This window comes from Haplochromis burtoni, unplaced genomic scaffold (assembly GCF_018398535.1).
Source record: "Haplochromis burtoni strain Fernald_Lab_line unplaced genomic scaffold, NCSU_Asbu1 Contig_163, whole genome shotgun sequence".
NCBI classification, from domain to species: Eukaryota; Metazoa; Chordata; class Actinopteri; order Cichliformes; family Cichlidae; genus Haplochromis; species Haplochromis burtoni.
The window spans coordinates 92,442-113,293 of record NW_024582524.1 but is presented as its reverse complement, the minus strand read 5'-3'; the positions used below and the strand labels follow the sequence as shown (position 1 = coordinate 113,293).

The 20,852-nt window shown below is 39.8% G+C and overlaps 1 protein-coding gene across 1 annotated transcript in view; it reads left to right on the top strand.

Moving 5' to 3' along the window:
• Window positions 1-1,250: 1,250 nt before the first annotated feature.
• Window positions 1,251-20,852, top strand: part of rapgef5a (Rap guanine nucleotide exchange factor (GEF) 5a) — a 45,512-nt gene continuing 25,910 nt past the window's right edge. The window contains exons 1-5 of the mRNA XM_005932901.2: window positions 1,251-1,572; window positions 12,014-12,064; window positions 14,510-14,616; window positions 15,172-15,293; window positions 17,750-17,927. Of these exons, the coding sequence (XP_005932963.1) occupies window positions 1,429-1,572; window positions 12,014-12,064; window positions 14,510-14,616; window positions 15,172-15,293; window positions 17,750-17,927 (602 nt within the window). The 5' untranslated portion in view covers window positions 1,251-1,428. The remainder of the gene's footprint in view (window positions 1,573-12,013; window positions 12,065-14,509; window positions 14,617-15,171; window positions 15,294-17,749; window positions 17,928-20,852) is intronic.

Genomic DNA, 20,852 nt, shown 5'->3' with positions numbered 1-20,852 from the left:
TTTAAAAGAATAAAACTTTAGTTTACTTTTATTGTTGATGACATACTTAATTCTCCTTGGCTTGGAGGAGACCAGTTTTAAAATGTTCTACCACTATTTATTCAGCTTCTCTTTGTTTAGTGTCTCTGTATCTAACTTAAAAATGCCTTGAATGGATGTTTCTCCTGTAATTCTATTGGTTTGTTTAAATCACTCTTATACTGCACCGTTCCTCTCCTATCAGACTTCTGGAGACTATGGGTGCTATTATCACATGTCCATCTATAAATTGACATCTTTACCATTCATTTAGCGTCATATGATCAGACTCTATCTCTATGCTTTACAGTCAGGGCCATGCAATCGCTGTGGCACCCAGATTTGTGCCATATATGCTGGAACCTGTCTGAGCTGGATAAATTAATCCTGGCCTCAATTGGATCAAAGATTGAGTTTACAATAGCTAACTTTCCATTTGATTTAGCAATGTTTTTTGTGTGGCACTTTCTGACGAATAGTTTTTGATTGTTCACAAGAGAATTTATAATGCTTGTCATGTATTTTTCAAAAATAATAAGTGACATTATTAATGTGTTGCATGCTGTAATTAACGGTGATACACAAACACCATCTCGTTTTTCAGTCTAATAATTGCTATTATGGACTTCTATGGTAGGGCGAACCACATAAGAGACATCATGAGGCAAAAACTTACAACAAAGCTACATGGTGTACCCCTCTCGCACAGAGTGGTACACAGGCGTTTCTGAGAAAGGTTAAGCTGAAACGTTAGGTCAATAAAATATGGATTAAAATGAGGAAAATGCTCTCTTGAATGTCAGCTACCTCGAAAGGCACACCCACACAGGTTCGCTCTGTGGCGGCTCTTTGTTTACCTATGGAAATTTGAGCCAGGTAAAGTGGTGACGTAGCCCTACCGGGTGCCGTCTGCTTCTTCTTCTTCCCCCTCCCTTCCCCCAAACACTGCTGTCATTAGCTTTCAAGTTTTCAACTTCTAACAGAAATAAGCAGTGACACTATGGTGCCAGCTCCACCAGTCCCTGTGAATATTTCCCCCCGGTGTAGACAGGCTGGTGGAGGATGAGAGGTGAAAGTGATGCAATGTTCGTTTGCACCTGTGACACCCCCTCCCGCGGACAACACAGACACACACAGACACACACACACGAACCTGGCAGCAGCCTACCGAAGAGTAGGACGCTCGAGCCATTGGGTGGAGCAGCGGCGTCGCGTGCTGCGGAATACATTGAGTAGGTCGTTAAGGCTGCGCGCGGTTCGGCTGCAGATGCAGGTCGCTGAGTGGGAGCGCGAGGCGGGGGGAAATGGCGAACAGGCGCGGGCGGCGGTGCACCTTTTGAGGATATAGTAGGCACCGGGAGCGCAGGCAGGCAGAGAGGCGGCTCGAGGACAGAGAGAAGTAGAGGAACCATGGAGGACTCGGAGCCCGCAGAGGACGGCTTACTTGCGGGCTTGCGGTGGAACAGGAGCGCAAGAGACCAAGCTCAGCTGAAACACAAAATCCGGGATCTGCCGGGACTACTGAAGCACGGGCTTCACCTGCGGAAGAAAAGCGTGAGTACTTCAAACCGACCGCTGTCTGACTGTCCGTCCTTCCGTGTTTGATGTCTGGTGAAAGGTGGACGGGTTTTATTTTTTTTAACAGTCCCGACATCTCGCCGTGAAGGCTCTGAAGCCGTTTCGTAAGCCTGTCACGACTCAGGTGTTTGTATTTTGCTGTGAACAGCGCTGTCGCAGAGGCACCCAGTGTGTGTACGTGTGCGCGCGCGCGTGCGTATGCACGCTACATCCATAATAACCAGAACTGCTGTTGGACACCATACCTTCACACTCTGGTAGTCAAGGCAACACCACCTCCACCATATTGACTAGATACACCTACTTACATACACTAAAAATTAGACACGTTTATATATGTGTATATATATATATATATATACACATATATAAAGGAATGTGCGTAGGTTCACTGCTACATAACACAGTTATTTTGATTGCACAGTAATGTTCTGTAAGTGTAGTTTTTGTTTTTCAGTAGAGAAATAAAATAAATAATTATGACGAAATGACCATCACAAGTTCTGAGTCCACTGTGATGTATTCATATGATTTTTTCTGTTTAACTGTGTGCCTGCTCACCCAGAAATCAGAGATAACAGCGTCAGACAGAGAAAGCATTCATGGGAGGACATAAAAAGAAGTCTGGACTAGCACCTACTTGCATTTTTGTTTGTGTAAATAACTTTAACGATGTATTGGTTATCAAACTAATGTCAAACGATTAAACATCTGATTGAGTCAGGTCTGTTCTTTGACGAATAAGCTATCCTAATATTTATATATCAAATCAGAATTTCCATCTGATGTATCTTTGAATTGTTTTTTTTCCATGATTGGCCGGCTAAGCAGTAACTGTGACTTGATGTGCCCAACTGTGGCACTAACACACCTGACAAGCCAAATGGCTGCTCAAAGTGTCAGTTCTGCTCATCTTCATCATCAGTGGCACCCAGGAGGGGAAAAAGGAAAAAAAATATGTCTCTGAGTTCCCTCCTTAAAGATCAGAGACTTGTGTGCCACTCCTTCCAGTCCCACTGGAGAAAGACGTGTTAAAAATATGCAACATTTGTAGTTTAAAGCCACATAGGACCAAAGAGATAAACACTTTGTCATGTTCCATCTGGTCATTTTAACTGATGTTTGAATGACCCACTGATCGGGGCCACTCAGTCTCCTGTTACCTGTTTGTATGATCCCGTTTTCCAGTCAAAATAAATCAGCAGCTGTACACGACAACTGAAGTGAGTCCACTCAAGAATGTTATTATAAAACCACCAGAGAACGGCTGCATTAGAGGGTGGATTTACCTCCTTTTGTGAATTAACCATGCTTTTTGTGCAGTACCCATGAAGGCGAACATAATGGCAGGCTTGAGTAGATGAAGAATCTTTCATTCTCTTCTGATATCTTGGTGTGAGCATTCTATGTTTGTGCGGGTGAGTGTGATGAAGCATAGGTAAGTAGTGTAAAGGTATCGGTGTTTTGCACAGACTGGTCCTCACCAGGCTCTTTTCAGTCGCCTCTGCTTCACCTGGCATACCCACAATACACTTTATTTTTATGTGCACAAAAAAAAAAATCAAAAAGTTGTTGGATGGGAGGTTCCTGGGATTGTTTTGCATTGCACTGCACCATCACCTGAGGCACTTGTCTAAAGATGCAACAACATATTTTGTGGCTCAGAGGTGGGTGATACATAGGAATAAGAATGATCTGACCACATACAGTAAAAAGAAAGCCCTTGCTATCTTCGTTGATATGAATATATGCTTTTTCTTTAGTTCTGATTGTTTGCCCAACAAAAATCATGCTTAAGTAAACAATCTCCTTCCTGGGAACGCATCGGCTACTTTGCTGACTTAGTCTCTCGGAGTCACAGCCCATATATTTCAGTGCTTTGGTGTAGCCTGTGGATATATATTTTACATATAAGAGTTGTGGTTTTATCTGAGATTTTTAAAGTTAGCTTAACTGAGAGTTTTAAGATTGCTTTACAGAGAATGCAACTGCTCATCTGGATTCAACAAAAGCTTGTTAATTGGTGATTGGTCAATAACACTGGAGAGTTTTCTGGTACCCTCCCACAAGATGCACATGTCTTGAGATATTTTACTTTTTAATACGTGTATCTGAAGTCATTCATAAGTCCTCAGTATCCTGCGTGAGTGTTTTTTTTTTTTCACATTATCTGATTCTTTAATGTTTGGTGACAGCTCATAAAGTGAATTGAGCTTGTTGTCCTGTACGGAGGCATCTGTCGCCTAAAGTTGCAGCCTGCAGCAGCCTCACCTTGAAAAATCCTGTCCTGCATTGTAGTCTGTTGTGACTTGCTCTGGTATTCAATTATTACTCCTTTATTGGCTGCGATGTGACAGGTGCAGGGAGATTTGCTAACACTTTAAGGGCAGTTGAAAAGTCAGTAACCACAGTGCATTGTAGTTTTTCAATAGACTTTGGCGAGTGGCTAATTGCAATTTGGCAAGTCGATTGCCATTTAATTTTTGTCTTGGTCATGTTGAGTTTGTTTATCAAATGTAATAATCTGTGTTCTTTAGTAAAATATAATGAATGCTGCAATGATTTCTGCCTTTCACACAATCAAGCCTTCTGTAGTGTTTCAGGCATTCAACCCATGCTTAAAAGCAACATCGGTTCAAAAATCATGGAACTAGACCAACAACTGCATGTGTGGTTCTGCACCCTGATCATTTAATAGCATGTATTGTCTCTGCTGACTTGTTCATGTAGAGTCTGCAGGCAGCGGCATCCGTTATCTGAAGCTACATTCACGTCCTTTGGCTTAACGTTTCTCCTGGTTTGAAACCAAAATAATCCCAATTAAGTGCTTCATATCCTTTTAACAACAGCCTCTTCCGTGATTGTATTTACTGAAAGTGGCATGTGGGGTGCTGGGACTCCCCCCGGCTCGCCCTCTGTGCGTGTTGAACATACCTAAAAGGCAATGCTGCCAACAGTAATAAGAAAAACTGTCAACTGTTAGTTTCCCTTGAGCCAGATTCTGTGTATTGATGTCAGTAATTTTGTGCGGTAATATAGAATTTTCTGCCATAATTGAAGAGGTGCAGAGACTTTGCGTTACATTAGCAGGAGTGCTTTGTATTGCCTGATTCTTGCATTTCCATGTGTTTGCATTCTTAAAGACAGCCAAGGAATTATGCATGCTAACTCTTTACCCCCTTTGAAGGACTACTAGGAGTAACCCTTGAAGCTCTTTTCTGAACTGAGCGATTTCTGTCATATTTCACGGAAACTTACAGAACAAAATGACTGAGTGTGCATGAGGAGTTAGTGAGCTTAGCCTCTGCCAATTTGAAGCTATGCTCGGAAAAACCTGTAAAATATTCTAATGGTCATCAAACCAAATTTGGGAGGTTGTTAGATGTTTATGAGGAAAGAGTTAAAGATGGAGGAGATGTTTTGAAAAAACAAATGTGGAGTGGCATATTTGGAGAAATAATCTTGTGCACTCGTGTGTTTTTTTGTTTTTTTTTCTTTGTTCTGTGGTTTTGTGGTTGCAGCTTTTAGCCTCGCTGCTAATGAGTTTATGATAGACTACATGCTGGAAATTATACTGCTGCCCCCACACAATACCAAGTTTTCATATCTAAATGGTACTTATAAAGGTGTGTTTTATAATACAATTGCTATAACAACAATTTGAAAAGTTAAGCCTTTGTGTTGATTCAAACTTGAACTTAAACATTCAACATTTTCTTCTGCAAACTGAAGTCAAATATACAGCATTCTGCTTTAGGCGGTAAGATGAGATTATGAAACCTTAAGCACTCTTAATGCGAGCTATCTGACTTTATGATCACTGTCTTAGAGGAAAGCTGGTGATATTTCTCAGAGGATGATCTCATTTCTGCTTTAATATGCACAAAAATAGTGGCTTGTGTTGTGTTCTATGTCTTCCAGCCATATTTCCCTTCCATAAGGCATCCTACCTTAATGTAAGTAAGATGAAAGACAACCGAGGAGTAGAGAGGCTCTTAATGGCCACAAACTGAGAAACATACTAATGTTATATCCAACGTTCATGTTTTTTGTTACCACTTTTGGAGCATTTGACATAGAATTGTTAGGTGCAATGAACATATGTGATGTTACGCAAGGGGTATTTACCCCAAATAATGATTATGTTGACAAAACAAAGTACAAAAAATTGCAGCCCTGCAGCTCTGTTAATTTCCAAAATTATTTTGGGATTCAAATGTCACACAATACTTTCTTAATTCAGCAAAGTAATAGCTTTAATTTTTTTTTAAAAAATGTTAGAAAACAGCAGTCTACATCACCAGATGGTCTGGTAATGGTTTCAGAGGGCTACATCAAATCCAGCTAGTATTCAGTTCCAGACTTTGCAGCCTCATGCTAAAAACTGAGTGAATTAAATTTTCTTCCATAAATCTATGTTCAAAACACTTTTACTGCAAGGTGAAGTAGATTTTGATATAACTGTGTATTTTAAAGCGAAAATGTCTGACAGTCCTTTAGGTATTTTTATGCAGACTCCATGCAGGTTTTTTCTACATGTTCCACTGTGGAGAGGCTGCTCTGCCATAAAGCTCAGACTGATTGATGGAGTGCAGCAGTGATTGTTGACCTTCTGGACGTTTCTCCTCTATCCACACATGATCTCTGGAGCTCAGCCATGCTCCATCAGGGTATTGGTCATCTCTCTTACGAAAGCCCTTCTCCCCCGATTGCTCAGTTTGACCGTGAAAGGGTTCTGGTGTATCCACGTTTCTTGTATTTAAGAATTAGGGATGCCCTCGGACAGATCTGCGCTTCAACTCCCTCTTGTGTCTGAGCAGTCAGTTCTTTAAACCTCACGCCAATGTGACGCCTTTCTAAATCCATTAAAAGTGTAGAAACATCTCAGAGATTATGCACAGATACAGGGAAAACCTAAGTTATAAGAGTGTAAGTACTCGCAGGAAACCTTCAAAATAAGAAGAAATTGGAGATTTTTGATCAGGCAACTAACTCAAGACTGTTTTATTTTCTGTTCTTAGATGACAGAAACAAATAAAGACTAACTGAATGCGTTTAAGCCAAAGGTCATGTGCCTGCAGAAGGGCGTGGGCTGTTGGATAGGTTTCTTAACAGATTAACTGTGCCTTTGTGCGCTTGGGTATTTATATGTGTCTATTGAGCTATAGCTTCTTTGATGTCTTTATTTTGACTTGCTTGTATGACAGATGTGTTGAGGAGTCGACAGGAGCTTAGTGTGTGTGTGTGTGAGAGAGAGAGAGAGAGAGGAGGGTTTGCCAAGCATACTGTGCTACAGCTCTTCACTGTGCTCAGCAATCTAATCTGAGTAATCCATTTCTTGCAGATAATGACCTCGCTCTCTCTCCTCTCTCTTGCTGTATACACACTTTGAAGTCATCACACAGATAAGCGTGTCAGCATGTGCTCTCTCTTTATAGCTTTCATTCATCTTCTCTTCTCTTCTCTGTTATAGGATACAACATGGCAACATATTGTATGTGTGTGTGCTTGTTTGAAATACAAATTGAAGCACAGACAAAGAGACAAGAACATAGCAGGCAGTTTTCTTTTTGTGTGATACAGTATGAATGAAACACCTCTGATGCTGGTATGTGTCTGAAGTATGTTTGTGAGAAGAGATGATGGTAGAAGAAACAAAGACTTCGTGAGAGATCTGTATTCACCAGATGAGGAGAAACAGAGATGGAGAGAGAAGATACAAGGACCAGGACAAAAGAAAGTCAGAACAAGATAGCTACAGAGACACAGAAACAATTTATTTTGTCTGTGCGCTTGGCTGGCTGGTGTGCTCTACTTGATCCCCAGTCCAAACAGTGCACAAATACAGGAAAGAAGCTCTGTTGCTTACTAATATAAAGGAATATGTCCACAATGACCTGACATATTTCAGAGCAAACAACGTTTTACTGAAAATAATGCCAGAGCAGATCAAACGAATACTCAAACCTCACATTTTATTTTGAAGGGGAAAAACTGCTTTTGGACCAGAGATCAGTATATTTGCATAAGGGGAGATAAAAAATGGACAAACTGATTAATGTGCAGACCTTTAAAGTGGTTTGCCATCTACCACTTCTAACGCGTAATGTGTGGCCTAAACTCGAAAAATATTTCATGACACAACTGAGACCTCCACACATGCCAGGCAGCTAACTTGGTTAGCAAGATGAAGTAAAAACTCACTCTTAGGGTAAATGGGATGCAAATTTTGCCAAGTTTCCTTTTTAATAAAGCTTATAGTCAGGGCTGAATCAGTTGACCCTGAATCCACCCGTAGTTATGCTCCAATAGGTCTCGGCTGCTGGGGGCTTCCCATGATACATCGAATGTTTTTTTTCTACACTTACTTCTTTTCATCACTATGTGTTTATACGACACATCACCCCCAACTGATCGCAGCAGATTGCTGCCCCTTCTTAAAGCCTGGTTCTGCTGGAGTTTTCTTCCTGTTAAAAGGACGTTTTTCCTTCCCGCTCTTGCGAAGTGCTTCCTCATAGAGTTTGTCTGATTTCTAGATACCAAAAGCATTTTTGGATCAGGGTTAAGTGTTTATGTTTCTGCTGTCAAATTGTGCAGCCGAACTGTACGAGCGGCACGCTATAGCTGACTTCCTTCATTTTTTTGTTAGTTCTTTTTCAACCCCTGAGGTTATGATTAGTTTTCTGAACCCTGTCACCTTTAGAGAGATGCAAACTATGTATTTCCCCTGGTATCGCTTTTGGTCTTAGGTAATCCAACCAGCTTCTGGCTTTAGTTTTAAACTTAATGCCATGAGTAGGAGTGGTATTGATCTTCCCATCAGACTCTCATTAAATAAGCAAAGAAGCATATATCTCAGAAAGTGAATCTATTTCTATAATGAAAAGTAAGCAAGTGTTTTGTAACTTGCATTAAAAATAAGTGCAGTCATACACTGTAGCCCTGAGTGTGTCTGTATGTGTGTGCGAGCCTGTGACATCGCAGACAGTATCATCGCTCAAATGAGGATCTCACACACACACATACGCAGCTCCACATCTCACTAATCACCACTCTATTTCATTTTCTTGCAACTCAAAGCCACAGCCAAGCATTTCTCTCCCTCTCTGTCTTGCTCCCTCTACCACTCGTTCACGATTATAATTAAAACGATCTCTCCGTCTCTCACTGCCTCATCTCTTTTCCTCTCCATCTGTCATACTCTCATACTTTCAGAGACTGATGTCAATTGTTCAGCCTTCCTCTTTTCTTCCTCGTCTTGCACATCATCACATTTGTATTTCTTCATCTAGATCTGTCTGCCACAGTTAGGTGCTTTTCATTTGATCAAGTAATGTTTCTCAATCGCTCTGCTTTCATCTGGTGGTTTGGTATCGCCAACCAGCGAGAAGCTAAGGGCAGCAACGACTGCCTGCAGTTGCTCAGTTCACTGCAGAGGTTTCTGCTGAGAGGCAAACCCACAACTCTGTCAGTGATCCTGCTTCACTGACTGAGCTCCCAGACCAGTTGCACTCATGTTGCAGAAGGTTCTTATCTGTCTCTTTTTAATGAATGATGGCAACGTGATTGTCATTCTAATACAACCCTGCAGTTTCTTTTTTATCTCGAGAGTACTACCAAAGCATTTTAAAAGCAAATACTAGTATGTGATATTTTCTTACCCCAGATCAACTGATAATGATGCTAAATTGTCCTATTTTTTTTAAACCACTAGAAGAAAAATTGTTATTGTTAAATTTGAAAGCAAATCTTTTTAAATTGTGTCTGGCAGCAACTGTAATATTTATATGGGATGTGTCTCTATTCAGTTTTACTAACAGTGGAGATTAGGAGAGGGGTACCACAGTTGAGTGAAACTGAGGGAAGTGAATGCAGAAGAGTGCAGTCAGATTTTAATCCACCATGCAATTTCCTGATGGAAGAAATGCAATAACTAGCCATATGAATTCTTCTCATCAAAACTGTTTAAGCTGGGTATTTTTGCATGACATGGTAATATAGTGACCACTTACAGGACCTTTGTGTACTGGAAAATAAGCTTTCAAAAATCCAACACAGACAGCAGGTTTTGCTTTAATGCTCTCCTGTATTTTTGCATTCATTTTGTCCTGTTACACAAGCACTGGATTTAACAGATGGCAACAGGTCATATAGGGTGACGAATTTGAAGTTTCTGGTTCAAATCATCTTAACTGTGTATGGAGGTGGTCAGGAGAGAGTTTGTGTCTACAGCCATCTGTAACAAGGGAGCTCTGCCATAGTTTAGAGCTGTGTTTTAGCCAGTGGTGGTGGGGATCGTGTCAAAATAGTTTGAGGTATGAAAGCAGAAAAGTGCCGTAAGGTTTTGCATACCTGGATAGAAAAGCACACAGTGCAACACAGAAATCAAAATCAGTTGTGGATTGGCCTCTCCGGAGCCTGAACAGTGCTGCTGAAGCAGTGTGGGATCATGTTGACAGAGAACAGAACAAAGGGCAGAAAAAATCCAAAGAGCAGCTTTGAATGTCTTTCTACTGAGCTATCCCTGAAGACTCAGGCTGTATTGAAGGATAAAGGTGGCCATACCAAATATTGATTTTTCAAGCTTGTTAGAACTGTAGTGTACTGTGTTTCTCTGTATGCACACGTTTTGATAAATCACTGCATCTATTTCTGTCATGTATTTTTATCTAGCAAAATGTAAAGAAATGAGGGTAACTGAAGACTACACAGTACTTTACATAGTGCCCCTTCAGAGCAATAGTCACCTCGAGTTGCTTTTACACTATGACAAAGTCATGACTTAGTGGGACTTGAGTATAATGAAGGCATCATTCACATTATTAGTAACACCTTTGCTCTATATGAAGTGGCAAATACCTAATTTCTTCTGTCTGAGCTGAGTTATTTGAGATAAAAACGAATAAGACAGCCACTTCACCTGGCAGGTAGAAGCTTGTTTAAGCTAAAGTCTCTTACCACACCTTGTTTAGAGAGAGGTGATTTTTCTATAACTGAAGAGTTAACTTCGAAAAACCCCGGGCTACACCAGTGATGATTTAGGTGTGGCATTATAAAGTGGAGTTAATGTTTATGTAAATGGTCATCCTGTCCTTTGTATCTGTGCTTGAATGAGAAATATTTGTAGAGATTTTTCATTTTGACTTTATTTATTTTCTGCTGCTCACTGTTAACAAAGGTTTTTTGTTCTCTCAAGTGTTGAACAAGCTTTGTCAAAGACTGGGGGAGGTGAATAGTAACAGGTTATGGATAAAGTAACACGTTTTTGTACAATCATTGTAGCGAGGTGCTTTTGCAAAACTAATATTAAGTACTGGCTACATATCTGCAGTAAAGACTGCATTAGAGCAAATGTTTTCATAGTTGGTTTAGTCAGGTTGTACTACAAATGGGAGTTTACTGTTATACAGTAAAATGTAAAGCATATAGTAAAGCATTTTTTTTGGATTAAGGTGGTAAATTACAGTTTTTTAAAATTATTTAAACGAGTTCTAGTGGTTGAATGTTATGCTTGATTAATTCCTGACTTCTCAAAGATGTCCAGTATGTGTATAAAACATTTTAGCTTGGGTTTTTTTTTTGTAGCTTATTACAGGTGGTTTATTAAATTTATTAAATTAACCTCTGTACCTCATATACAAAGGGGTCTTTATTCTTTGAAAAGGAACATAGAAAATTACCAGTTGTTGTATTTTTAAACCATAAGGAGTCATTAACTGTTAAGACCCACTCAAATGGGGCTCTTAGGAAGCAAGACAAGGAGTTAGGAAATGACATCATACTGTACACACTAGAGTGGAACAGAAACTGTGGTCTCTATGAAGTTCGTTTGCGGTCTACTTGATCTAACAATTACTATCAATTTTAATCTATTTTAGGGCTAGTGTGTCAACACGGTCTCAACACTGTTATCTTCCTTCCCTGGCGCCATAATAATCCATAAAGATTAACAGCTTATTTTCTGATTGGGGAAGTGGAGGTGCAGTGGATACACCTAAGGCAAATGCTGTAAAATGGTGTCATGATGGTGGTAAGAAGAAAGGATTTATTGTAGTGTCATTGTTACGATGTGATAAGTGAGCTGGCAGTTGGAAGTATATTGCTCAGGATTTGAACTGCTGTAGTTTTCCGGGTTTAATGTCAGAGAGAAAATGCTTCTGTTTAAATAAGCAGATTGTGATATTTTTATTAGATAAATTAATAGCCATGTTCTTGAGGTTTATTAGGTTTATTGCAGTAACAGGTGTTAGCATGAAAGCACCCAATCGACTGGAAAGTAAGCTTAAACAAAACCTAGTCGTTTGGGAATGGTAAAACTGGCCTCACTCACCTCACTCATGTTTGTTTAGTGTATTTACTCTGTGTGTGTCATTTTGTGTGTTTTGGCTCTGATGGCTTGTGTTTTGTGTTTCAACAGCAATCACCTGACACTATCCCCGGACCAAGCACTGGACCTGCTGTACATAAGGTAAGGGAACACTCGCACACATGAAAGTGATGTCATACTTTTAGTTTTGCTGTCAAGCAAAAGTGTGTTTGTTTAATCCCAACACAAATTACATCAGTGGGGATATTACCTGAGGGTTTTTCCAGGCTAATTTCACCAACTACACAGACGCGTGCACACACACATACACACACAGCGTTAATTTGAAATTCAAATATGTGTGTGTACAGCACTCTGAAGACCTCAAAGATTAAATATCACACAGGAGAAGTTTTCCTTTCAACACCGGGGAAAAAAGAGCCAAAGAAAGAAAAAGTAAAGCAAAGAAATCAACATCTGAGGAGGAGCTTTGGTGTATTCAAAAGCAAATCTGTTACTTGTGCCAAAAAATGTTTGTACCTGCCAGGTTGTTTTGCCCCTCAGTACTTTGTATTTTTTATTGGCTGTATGTCATTATATACTTAATGAAGTCTCCATACACAACATCTGATGTAGTGCCTAAAGCATTACAACACTGAAAACCTTTCCATGAACACCTATGCAAGGAGATCTTTGAAAGAAGAAGCTGCAGTCTTTGCTAGGCCATTTTAAATCTTGCTATGAAGTTTGTCTAACAAACAGGAGGTGAAAACTAACTGAATCTGGTAACTGAAAGCTAGACTAATCAATAAACCTGGCGGGTTAGTTTAGATGATGATTAGTCAGACAGTTAAGACTGATCTCCACCTTACAACTTTGGGCCTCGTGAGTATGGATGAACTGAGGCTATTCGTTTCGCAGGCTTTGATGACATTACTTTGCCCGCCCCCAATAATGATCAGAAATTCTGCTTCGAGTTTAGAAATTTTAAATTCTTCCTTTATAGTTTGATGAACAACCACAAGCTAGTACCTTAAAGTTAAAGGGGTCCTGTTGTGTTTTTGCTTTTTGTTTGTTTTTGTTTTTTTCAAAAATCTACTATCACGGTAGTAAATGTTCATATTAAACATAACCAAAGTTTCAGTTAATTAGGAAATTAACTCAGACTTCAAACCACTTTAAATGTTCCTTTTCCAATACTGGTCAAAGGACAAATGAACTACTCCTGTAGTATTAGTTAGAATGTAATCAAACTTTCACACAGTGGTCACCTAATGGGTCCTCAGTTTCACAGTATTACTTTCATGCACACTACTTTCCGTTTCATCAAATTCTTGCTCCTGATGTACTGAACAATATTCAGTTCAAACTATTGATGGCAGGTCTTGATGTTAACAAGTTTTGCATAAAATGATAATAAATAACTTACTGAAACACCAAATGATGTAATAACTTGTTGAAATGTTGCTTTTCCACGTTGTTATGGAGAGTGTTGTCCTATTGGTTGGGTCGCACATTAGTAAGGCACGGTTGTTGCCTGTAATATGGTAATATGGTCAATGCTACGGCATGCTGATGCATTTACATATTTCCATTCTTTATTTGGCGTGGTTACCGTTGACCATGGACTCATAATACTCCTGAACCTTCATTTAGTGGTTAACTAAATTCAGTTGTCTTGGATATAACAGTGTGCTACATTTCACGCACAAGAATAACCTGTAACTTTGATGGAGCCTTTGTGAGCCTGATGAACTTGTCTAACACTGATGTTCTGGTTTTCTGCTCTTACCTTTGCATGATAATATGATGACAATTATTAAAGTTGCTGTTTACACCCAGGTCTGTCCAGGCACAGCATTAAACCTTGGTTATGAAACGTTAAAATGTCATTGTTCTGTCCTAGTGGATTGTCTTTGTGAAAATTGGTTACTTTTATAAAATTTGTGAGTTCTAGCCAAAAAGAGTCAAAGTGATCCTGATTTTTTAACTATCAAAACTTATAAAAATTCTTTTTGAGTCAAAGTGAAGAAATCCTCTCACGGTGTTCATGCTTCTTCTCATCTTTTTATAATGCCATTATATGCATTATATATATAGGACTCTTCAGGTACCATGTGTACTGCCTAGTGACTTATCTATTATGAAAAACCTGTGTACACAGCAGCCACAAAGCTGCACTACATAAAAAAGATGGGATAGGGACATAAAGAGAGTCTCTAATGTTGTAACATAATGTGAGTGGAGCCTCATCAGCTTCTAAGTGAGCCTCACTCTGCTGCATGTAACAGGGAATATGAATAGAACAGAACAAACAGCCCATGTAACCAGCTTAATTGAAATACGGTCTTATTTACGGTAGCATCAATAGCAGGATTATTGCTGAGCGTGTAGACGGTCAATGTTCAGTTCCTGAGGGGGAAAGAAATCGAGCTGTCCTTGTGAGCCAGTCAATGACAGCTGCATGTAGCCACATTAGCTTGTTATACTTAAAAATTCATGTTTAAACCAATACTGAGATTTTTGTCATTTAGTCCTTCTTTAGTTTTTAAGTTTGCAGGTTTTAAAATTATAACACTATTTTTTATGTTATTGTTTGTTTGTCAGTCTTGTTCCCAGAGTTTTCCATGTGCTGGTCGGGCTGTGAGGAATGCTTTCTTGTCACATGGACCATACCCAGCGAAGGACAAGATACACCTGGCCAGAATCATACGGTACACTTGTCTCTGTCTATTTGCGTGTCTTTGTGCAGACCTGAATCGATGAGTCCAGTGAAGCATATACACTGACTCACAGTCACTCTTGTGCTCCATCCTTATTGGTCGCTCAACTTGTTTTTGCTCTGTGACGAACTAAGCAGGATGTAGATGTTTTGCAGTGAAGCACAAGGTAGTCTGGGAATACATGTACTACAATGGGGCATGTAACGTTACACTGAAATGTATGTAAAATCAGTCCAAACATCTTGGGGAAATAATAAATAGATACTCTTAACAATCATTGCACGTACAGTCAGACAAACGCATTTAGAAGCACACATGGATGAGGAGTTTATTTGAGGGAACGCAGATGGGAATAGTTCAGTGTTTTGGAGGAAAAGGCTTACAGAGAACTAATGAATAATCAATGGGTATTGACTAAATAAGAATGACAAACTGTGTGCCAAGGGAAGAATAGCGTATGAGTGTGTGTGTGTGTATGTATTATGCATGCTAACACTGTGTAGTCATATTTGTGTGCTGAAAATCTTCATTTGTGTATTTTAACAGGCGTAGCTATGTGGGAGTGGAGCTGGTGCAGTGGCTGTGTGAGCAATGTGTGTATGTGCGCTGTCGGACTACCGCTGTGCGTGTCTGGCAGGTGCTGCTGGAGCTGGGAGTCCTGCTGTCTGGTAAAAACACATACACGCACAAACACCGACCATGCCTGCGGAGTGTACTGCATTTTAACATTCACAGTCACCTTCAACAACAATCTACACATCTTTAGAGATACCAGTTCCAAACAAAACAAAGTAATATAAAAAGCTTCATTTTCTGATTCCACCTGATTTTAAATTAAGATCTTGTCAAATGAACTATCAGAATTAGCTCTCTGAGATAAAACTTCCAACAATTAAATTACACTGAAGCCCCCAATAACCCGAATAATCTCAATAATTATTCTCCCCAAAACATCTCCCTGTTAACAACACCCTGCTAAGCACTGACACATCTACGAGTCTGTTAATCTAATATCAGACTGCTCCATTCATACCCCGCTGTGCCTGGGTGTAAGTGGACTAGTAACAGGGTAATATAAACATTTGTTTGCATTCTTCATCTTTGTAAATTCATCTTTTAAAGGCAGTAAATGTTTCTTCAGAGGATGAACAGTTGTGTTCAGGTGCAGTTCATCAGTCTGGCTAATCCACAGTTACTCATAAAAGGACTTCGACTCTGTCTGCTGTGTCTCTGCTCGTTAACTACAACTTAGAAGTGCTCATTCGTTTTTGTCAGTACTAGTTCGATATGAGGAAAAATTCCCACACTGTGCACCTCTGCTAAAATTCCACCTACACCATGTGTGCCTTGAGTCCCTGAATCCAAGATATCTGGAATTGAATGAGTTTGTGATATTGACTTGAAAATCAAAATGATGTCTCCAAATTTCTTCAAATGTTTTATGGATCTGTGGTGATATGATGTTCAGTTTTGTTTTAACTCGCAGTCGTAAATAATCCTGCCAGGAATTCTTTGATTCAGATGTGGATTGACTAAACTGCCTCGAGCCACATCTCTGGTTACATTTTCATGCAAATCTATACAAAACTTTATGAGCAATCATGCTAACAAACAAACAGACAAACCAGGCAAAGAGGAGGAGGTGTGATTGGCCTGGTTTGTCTGTTTGACATGAAGGCGTTGACTCACATCAGTACTTGTCTAGACTTCACTCCGTGTGGATTTCACCCACACAGAATACATTTACAGTGGGCACAGTTGTTGTTTAAATAGCTGTTAAACATAAAAATCAAATCATCGTGGCTTAAATAATTTTCTTTCTGGTGGTTGTTTTAAGAGTGTGACAGCCTTTTTTGTTTGTTTGAAGCTTTCTTCTAGAAGGCTTTACCGCTGTAGATATTATAATATATACACTTGCTGGCCACATTATTAGGGATCACTTACTATTACCAGGACACCTATTTGCCTACAGAACTGCCTTAATTCCTCATGGCACATATTCATCAAGGTGCCGGAAACATTCCTCAGAGATTTTGGTCCAAGTTGACATGACAGCATCACAGTTGCTGCACATTTGTCGGTTGCACATACACAATCCAAATTTCCCGTTCCACCACATCCCAAAGGTGCTCTATTGGACTGAGATCTGGTGGACACGATCAGAAACAAAACGTGAGTAGACTCTGGTGTTTCAACGATGCTCAGTTGGAACTAAGGAACCCAAGCTTCAAATGCTCCAAAACCTCCACCAGCAGCTTGATCTGTTGACACAAGCCTGCATGGAGTCATGTTTTTCTTTTCAATGTTGTAGCACAAATTGAGACTCGTCAGACCCACATCTTCTATTGTCCAGTTTTGGCGAGTTTGTGTGACTCAGGCCTCAGTTTCTTTTCTTGGCACTCGGTGTGGTTTTCTGCTGCTGTGGCCCATGTGCAACTCAAGTTTCGATATGTTGTGTTTAGAGATTCTTTTTGCATACTTTGCGTTATTGAGTGTTTTTTTGAGTGTTGTCTTCCTATCAGCTTAAAGCACTCTTGTCTTTTTCCACTGACCTCATATTTTCACCCAGAGAACTGCCACTCACTAAATATTTTCTCTTTCATGGCCATTTTGTGTAAACTCCAAAGATGGTTATGTGGGAGAATCCCAGTAGATCGATAGTTTCTGAAATACTCATTTCAGCCTTTCTGGCACCAACAACCGTGTCTCGTTGAAAGTCACTTAAATCAACTTTCTTCCTCAATTTGAGGCTGTTTTAAATTCAGTAGTTTAAAATGTGTATCTGATAAAGTGGCCACTGAGTGTATAATGTTTATCTCCACAAAGATTGCACTAAATAATAATCAATAAACAGAACAGCAACGTGCCACATGGCAACTTCTGTTGAGAAACGCTTGAGCGCGTACCTGACTGATTGTTAGCTTTGATTGTGATTTAGGCATAACAATCTTTGATCATATTTATACACTTGAACTATTAATTATATATTACACGCTTAATGAGACAACATGGTTCTGATACAAAAGAAGCCCCCTTTAAGCATGCTGCCAGCATATGTGCTTTAAAAGGTGCCATTGCTTCTCTTTCATCACAGTGTATGTGTTTCTATTTGTTGTCTCTCCAGTGGACCAGCGGGTGGTGTTTTCAGACTCCAACTCTTACTACCAGTTCAGCTTTGAGGAGTGTGACTCTCCCTCCTGTGAATTTCGTTACAATGAGGGGGAGTGGCCAGAGGCTGTTAAGCTCCTCCTACAACTAGCTCCATATGTCCAATTCCGCTCAGGGGGTGGAGCCAATAGTCCGTAAGTGTCCAGTAAAATCTGATCATGTATGGATTTATAGAAATGCACACTATGTATTGGAAAGATTATGTTGTAAATCTGAATCACTTATAATTCATGAATAGTATTTTAAGTATTGGCCTCAAATATTTTCTTGCAGATAAAATTTTGAATAAAAGATACAAAAATTCATGAATAAATACACTGCTCAGGAATAACATTCATTATGATACATGTTAGTGGGTGGACTATATTGGGAAACAAGGGAACATTTTGTCCTCAATGTTGATCTCCTAGAAAAGCAGAAAAAATGGGAAAGCGTAAGGAATTGAGTGAGTTTGATGAGGTCCAAAATTGTCGTGACGATTCTGCAGTGGTCCAAGGAAGGAACAGCGGTAAACCAGTGATATGGCCACGGCTGGCCAAGGGTCACAGATGCATGTGGGGAGCGAAGACTGAGTTGTGTGGTCCAATTCAACAGACGCATTACTGTAGGTCAAATTGCAAACAGATTTAGTGTTAGTTCTGATGGAAAGGTGGATGCCTGTCCTGATCTTGTCCTCAGTTTGAAAATGCCAACAATGGGCGTGTGAACATCAGAACCAGGCAACGAAAGAAAGTGGCCTGGTTTGATGAATCATGTGGATGGCCGGGTACGTGTGCGTCCTGGCAACAGGATGCACATGGAGGCAGTGTGAAGCTTCGGGCAATGTTCTGCTCGGTAACCATATGGGACAAACGTGTCCGATCCATGGGGACCCCCACCTCACAACTTACAGGACTTAAAGGATCTGTTGCTAGAATCTTAGTGACAGATACCACAGCTCCACTGACCTGAAGTGGAAGCTTGTTGCACTAATAAAATATCGAAGCTGAAGCGACAGGTTTCCGGTTTATATTAGAGATTGAGGCCATTTGTCTATTTGATGTACTGTGCAAAGAGACATGTGACTGTGTTTGACTTGGCGGAAATGTTGCAATCCTTGCAAGTACATATCTGACCTTGCAACTCAAATACACACGCTGTCCAAGATTTTCCTCAAATCCCAACAAGGAACTTAATCTCTATTCACTGTTTCAAATCCCCAATCTGCTTATGTGAGAGACGCATCCAGTTGCTGGCGCACACACCTCCGCAGCCCTAGAAAAAAATGAGCCTTCGCCTTTGCACACAAGCTGATGCATGATGCGATCGCTCAAATATGCGAGATGAGCTCTGATGCACGCTTACGCATACAGAAACAAACATGCAGAGCGGTGTCATCCAGAGTTCCCTGCTTTGTTGCTCCGTGTGTGGGGTTCCTGTCGAGGCTGCTACCGAACTCGATGTGTCAGTCAGACAAAAGCAGGGACCAGTGTGTGTTTGTGCGAAGGAACAAGGGAACGTGCCAAGGAAATTCTGAGTAACAACATCAAAAGGTGCATTTAGAGACACTAGAGAGACAAAAAGACAGTCAGGGGGAATTGAATGTCATATTTGAATGTGACTATCATGTATTGCATTGTAGGTATGGTTATTTTCTATACATAATAATGCACGACATGTGCACTCAGACTCCTACCAGGTGCTGGAAGAGTTTATAAATTTGATTTGAGAAAGAAAAAGAAACTTATTGCATATTTAACATGCTGAATCACTCATTTATATTTAAAAGACTGTAAATATGTCTGTCCTATGAATCAATATGGATGTAGTGCCATATTGGCTCAAATAGATTGTAGATTTTCTTTTGGAAACTGCATCTGAATAAAATGAAGCAATTTAGTTTTTATAGACCAGATAAAAATGAGATTTTCCATTCAGGATTCTCGCACTGCTACTTTGACTCTGTTGCTTTGTGTCTGTCTTTGCCTGTCGCGTCATTTCTCTTCAGGCTATTTCTCTCTGTCTTTCTCTCTTTCTTACATCCTCTGGCCCTCTTAGAGAATGATTGTAGCCGTTGTCGAAAATAGCTGACGTTTCTCTACTAGTTGCTTCAAAGTGAGCTGATGAATTGTTAAATATATGACTCAGTTGATATTGATTCTCTTTGTAACTGTAATAAAACATCACCTAACATTACATAATGCATATTTTAAAAAAGATGCTGCAGCAAAATTTAAATTGCAGTCTGGTGTGACTGCCTGCCATGAACCGTTGCGTCATGTGTTTTACCGTTTAATCTAACAAGAGAACAATTAAAACGATACTGGCTGCACAGCCTGAGCTGACCATTGAGTGATTGCTGCTTCAGTAAAGCAAAAGAAGGACACGTCTCTAATTAAATGGGCTTGCTCTGGTGCATCATGTGTAGAAGAGGTTTACTACTTTCATTCAATATCATTCAGTTAACGCCAGCACTGTCACTCTGTCTCCAAGGACCTCTGCGTCTCAGCAACATGACACGCTCTCAGGCACATTTTCATCACTGAGATTTGTCAGTTCATTGTTAGTTTTCGCTGTTATAAATTGACAGGAATGTCATGGTTTCAGGCAGATTGCAAGTTTAAACTTGCGACATGAGCGAATCCAATATTGTCATACAAGAATCTTTCTTTGATTAAGTCAGTGACGTTTTCATTTAATGAGCTTTTTTTGACAACAGCAATTAAAAAAATTGAGATTGGCATCATTCTTTTTCCAAACGCTTTACCTCCCATTACATAAAGAGGAAATCTTGCTTATATAGAAATGTCTTGGGTACTCTAGATGTGAACGTCAATATATCTCATGCACTGAATATCAACTGCATACAGCTGCCAAATCCCATGACACAGCGACATGCATATGAGCATCTTCCCAGTGTGACATAACTCAGTATAATAAGCTCTGCTACATTTACATTTAAGGATTTAAACTAAACATTACATTTTGAATATTATGGAGTGCAGTACAACTCAATCTACACTACAGTAGTTTAACAATTTACACAATATTGTGTCAACTGCTTAAAAAGTTAATAAGTT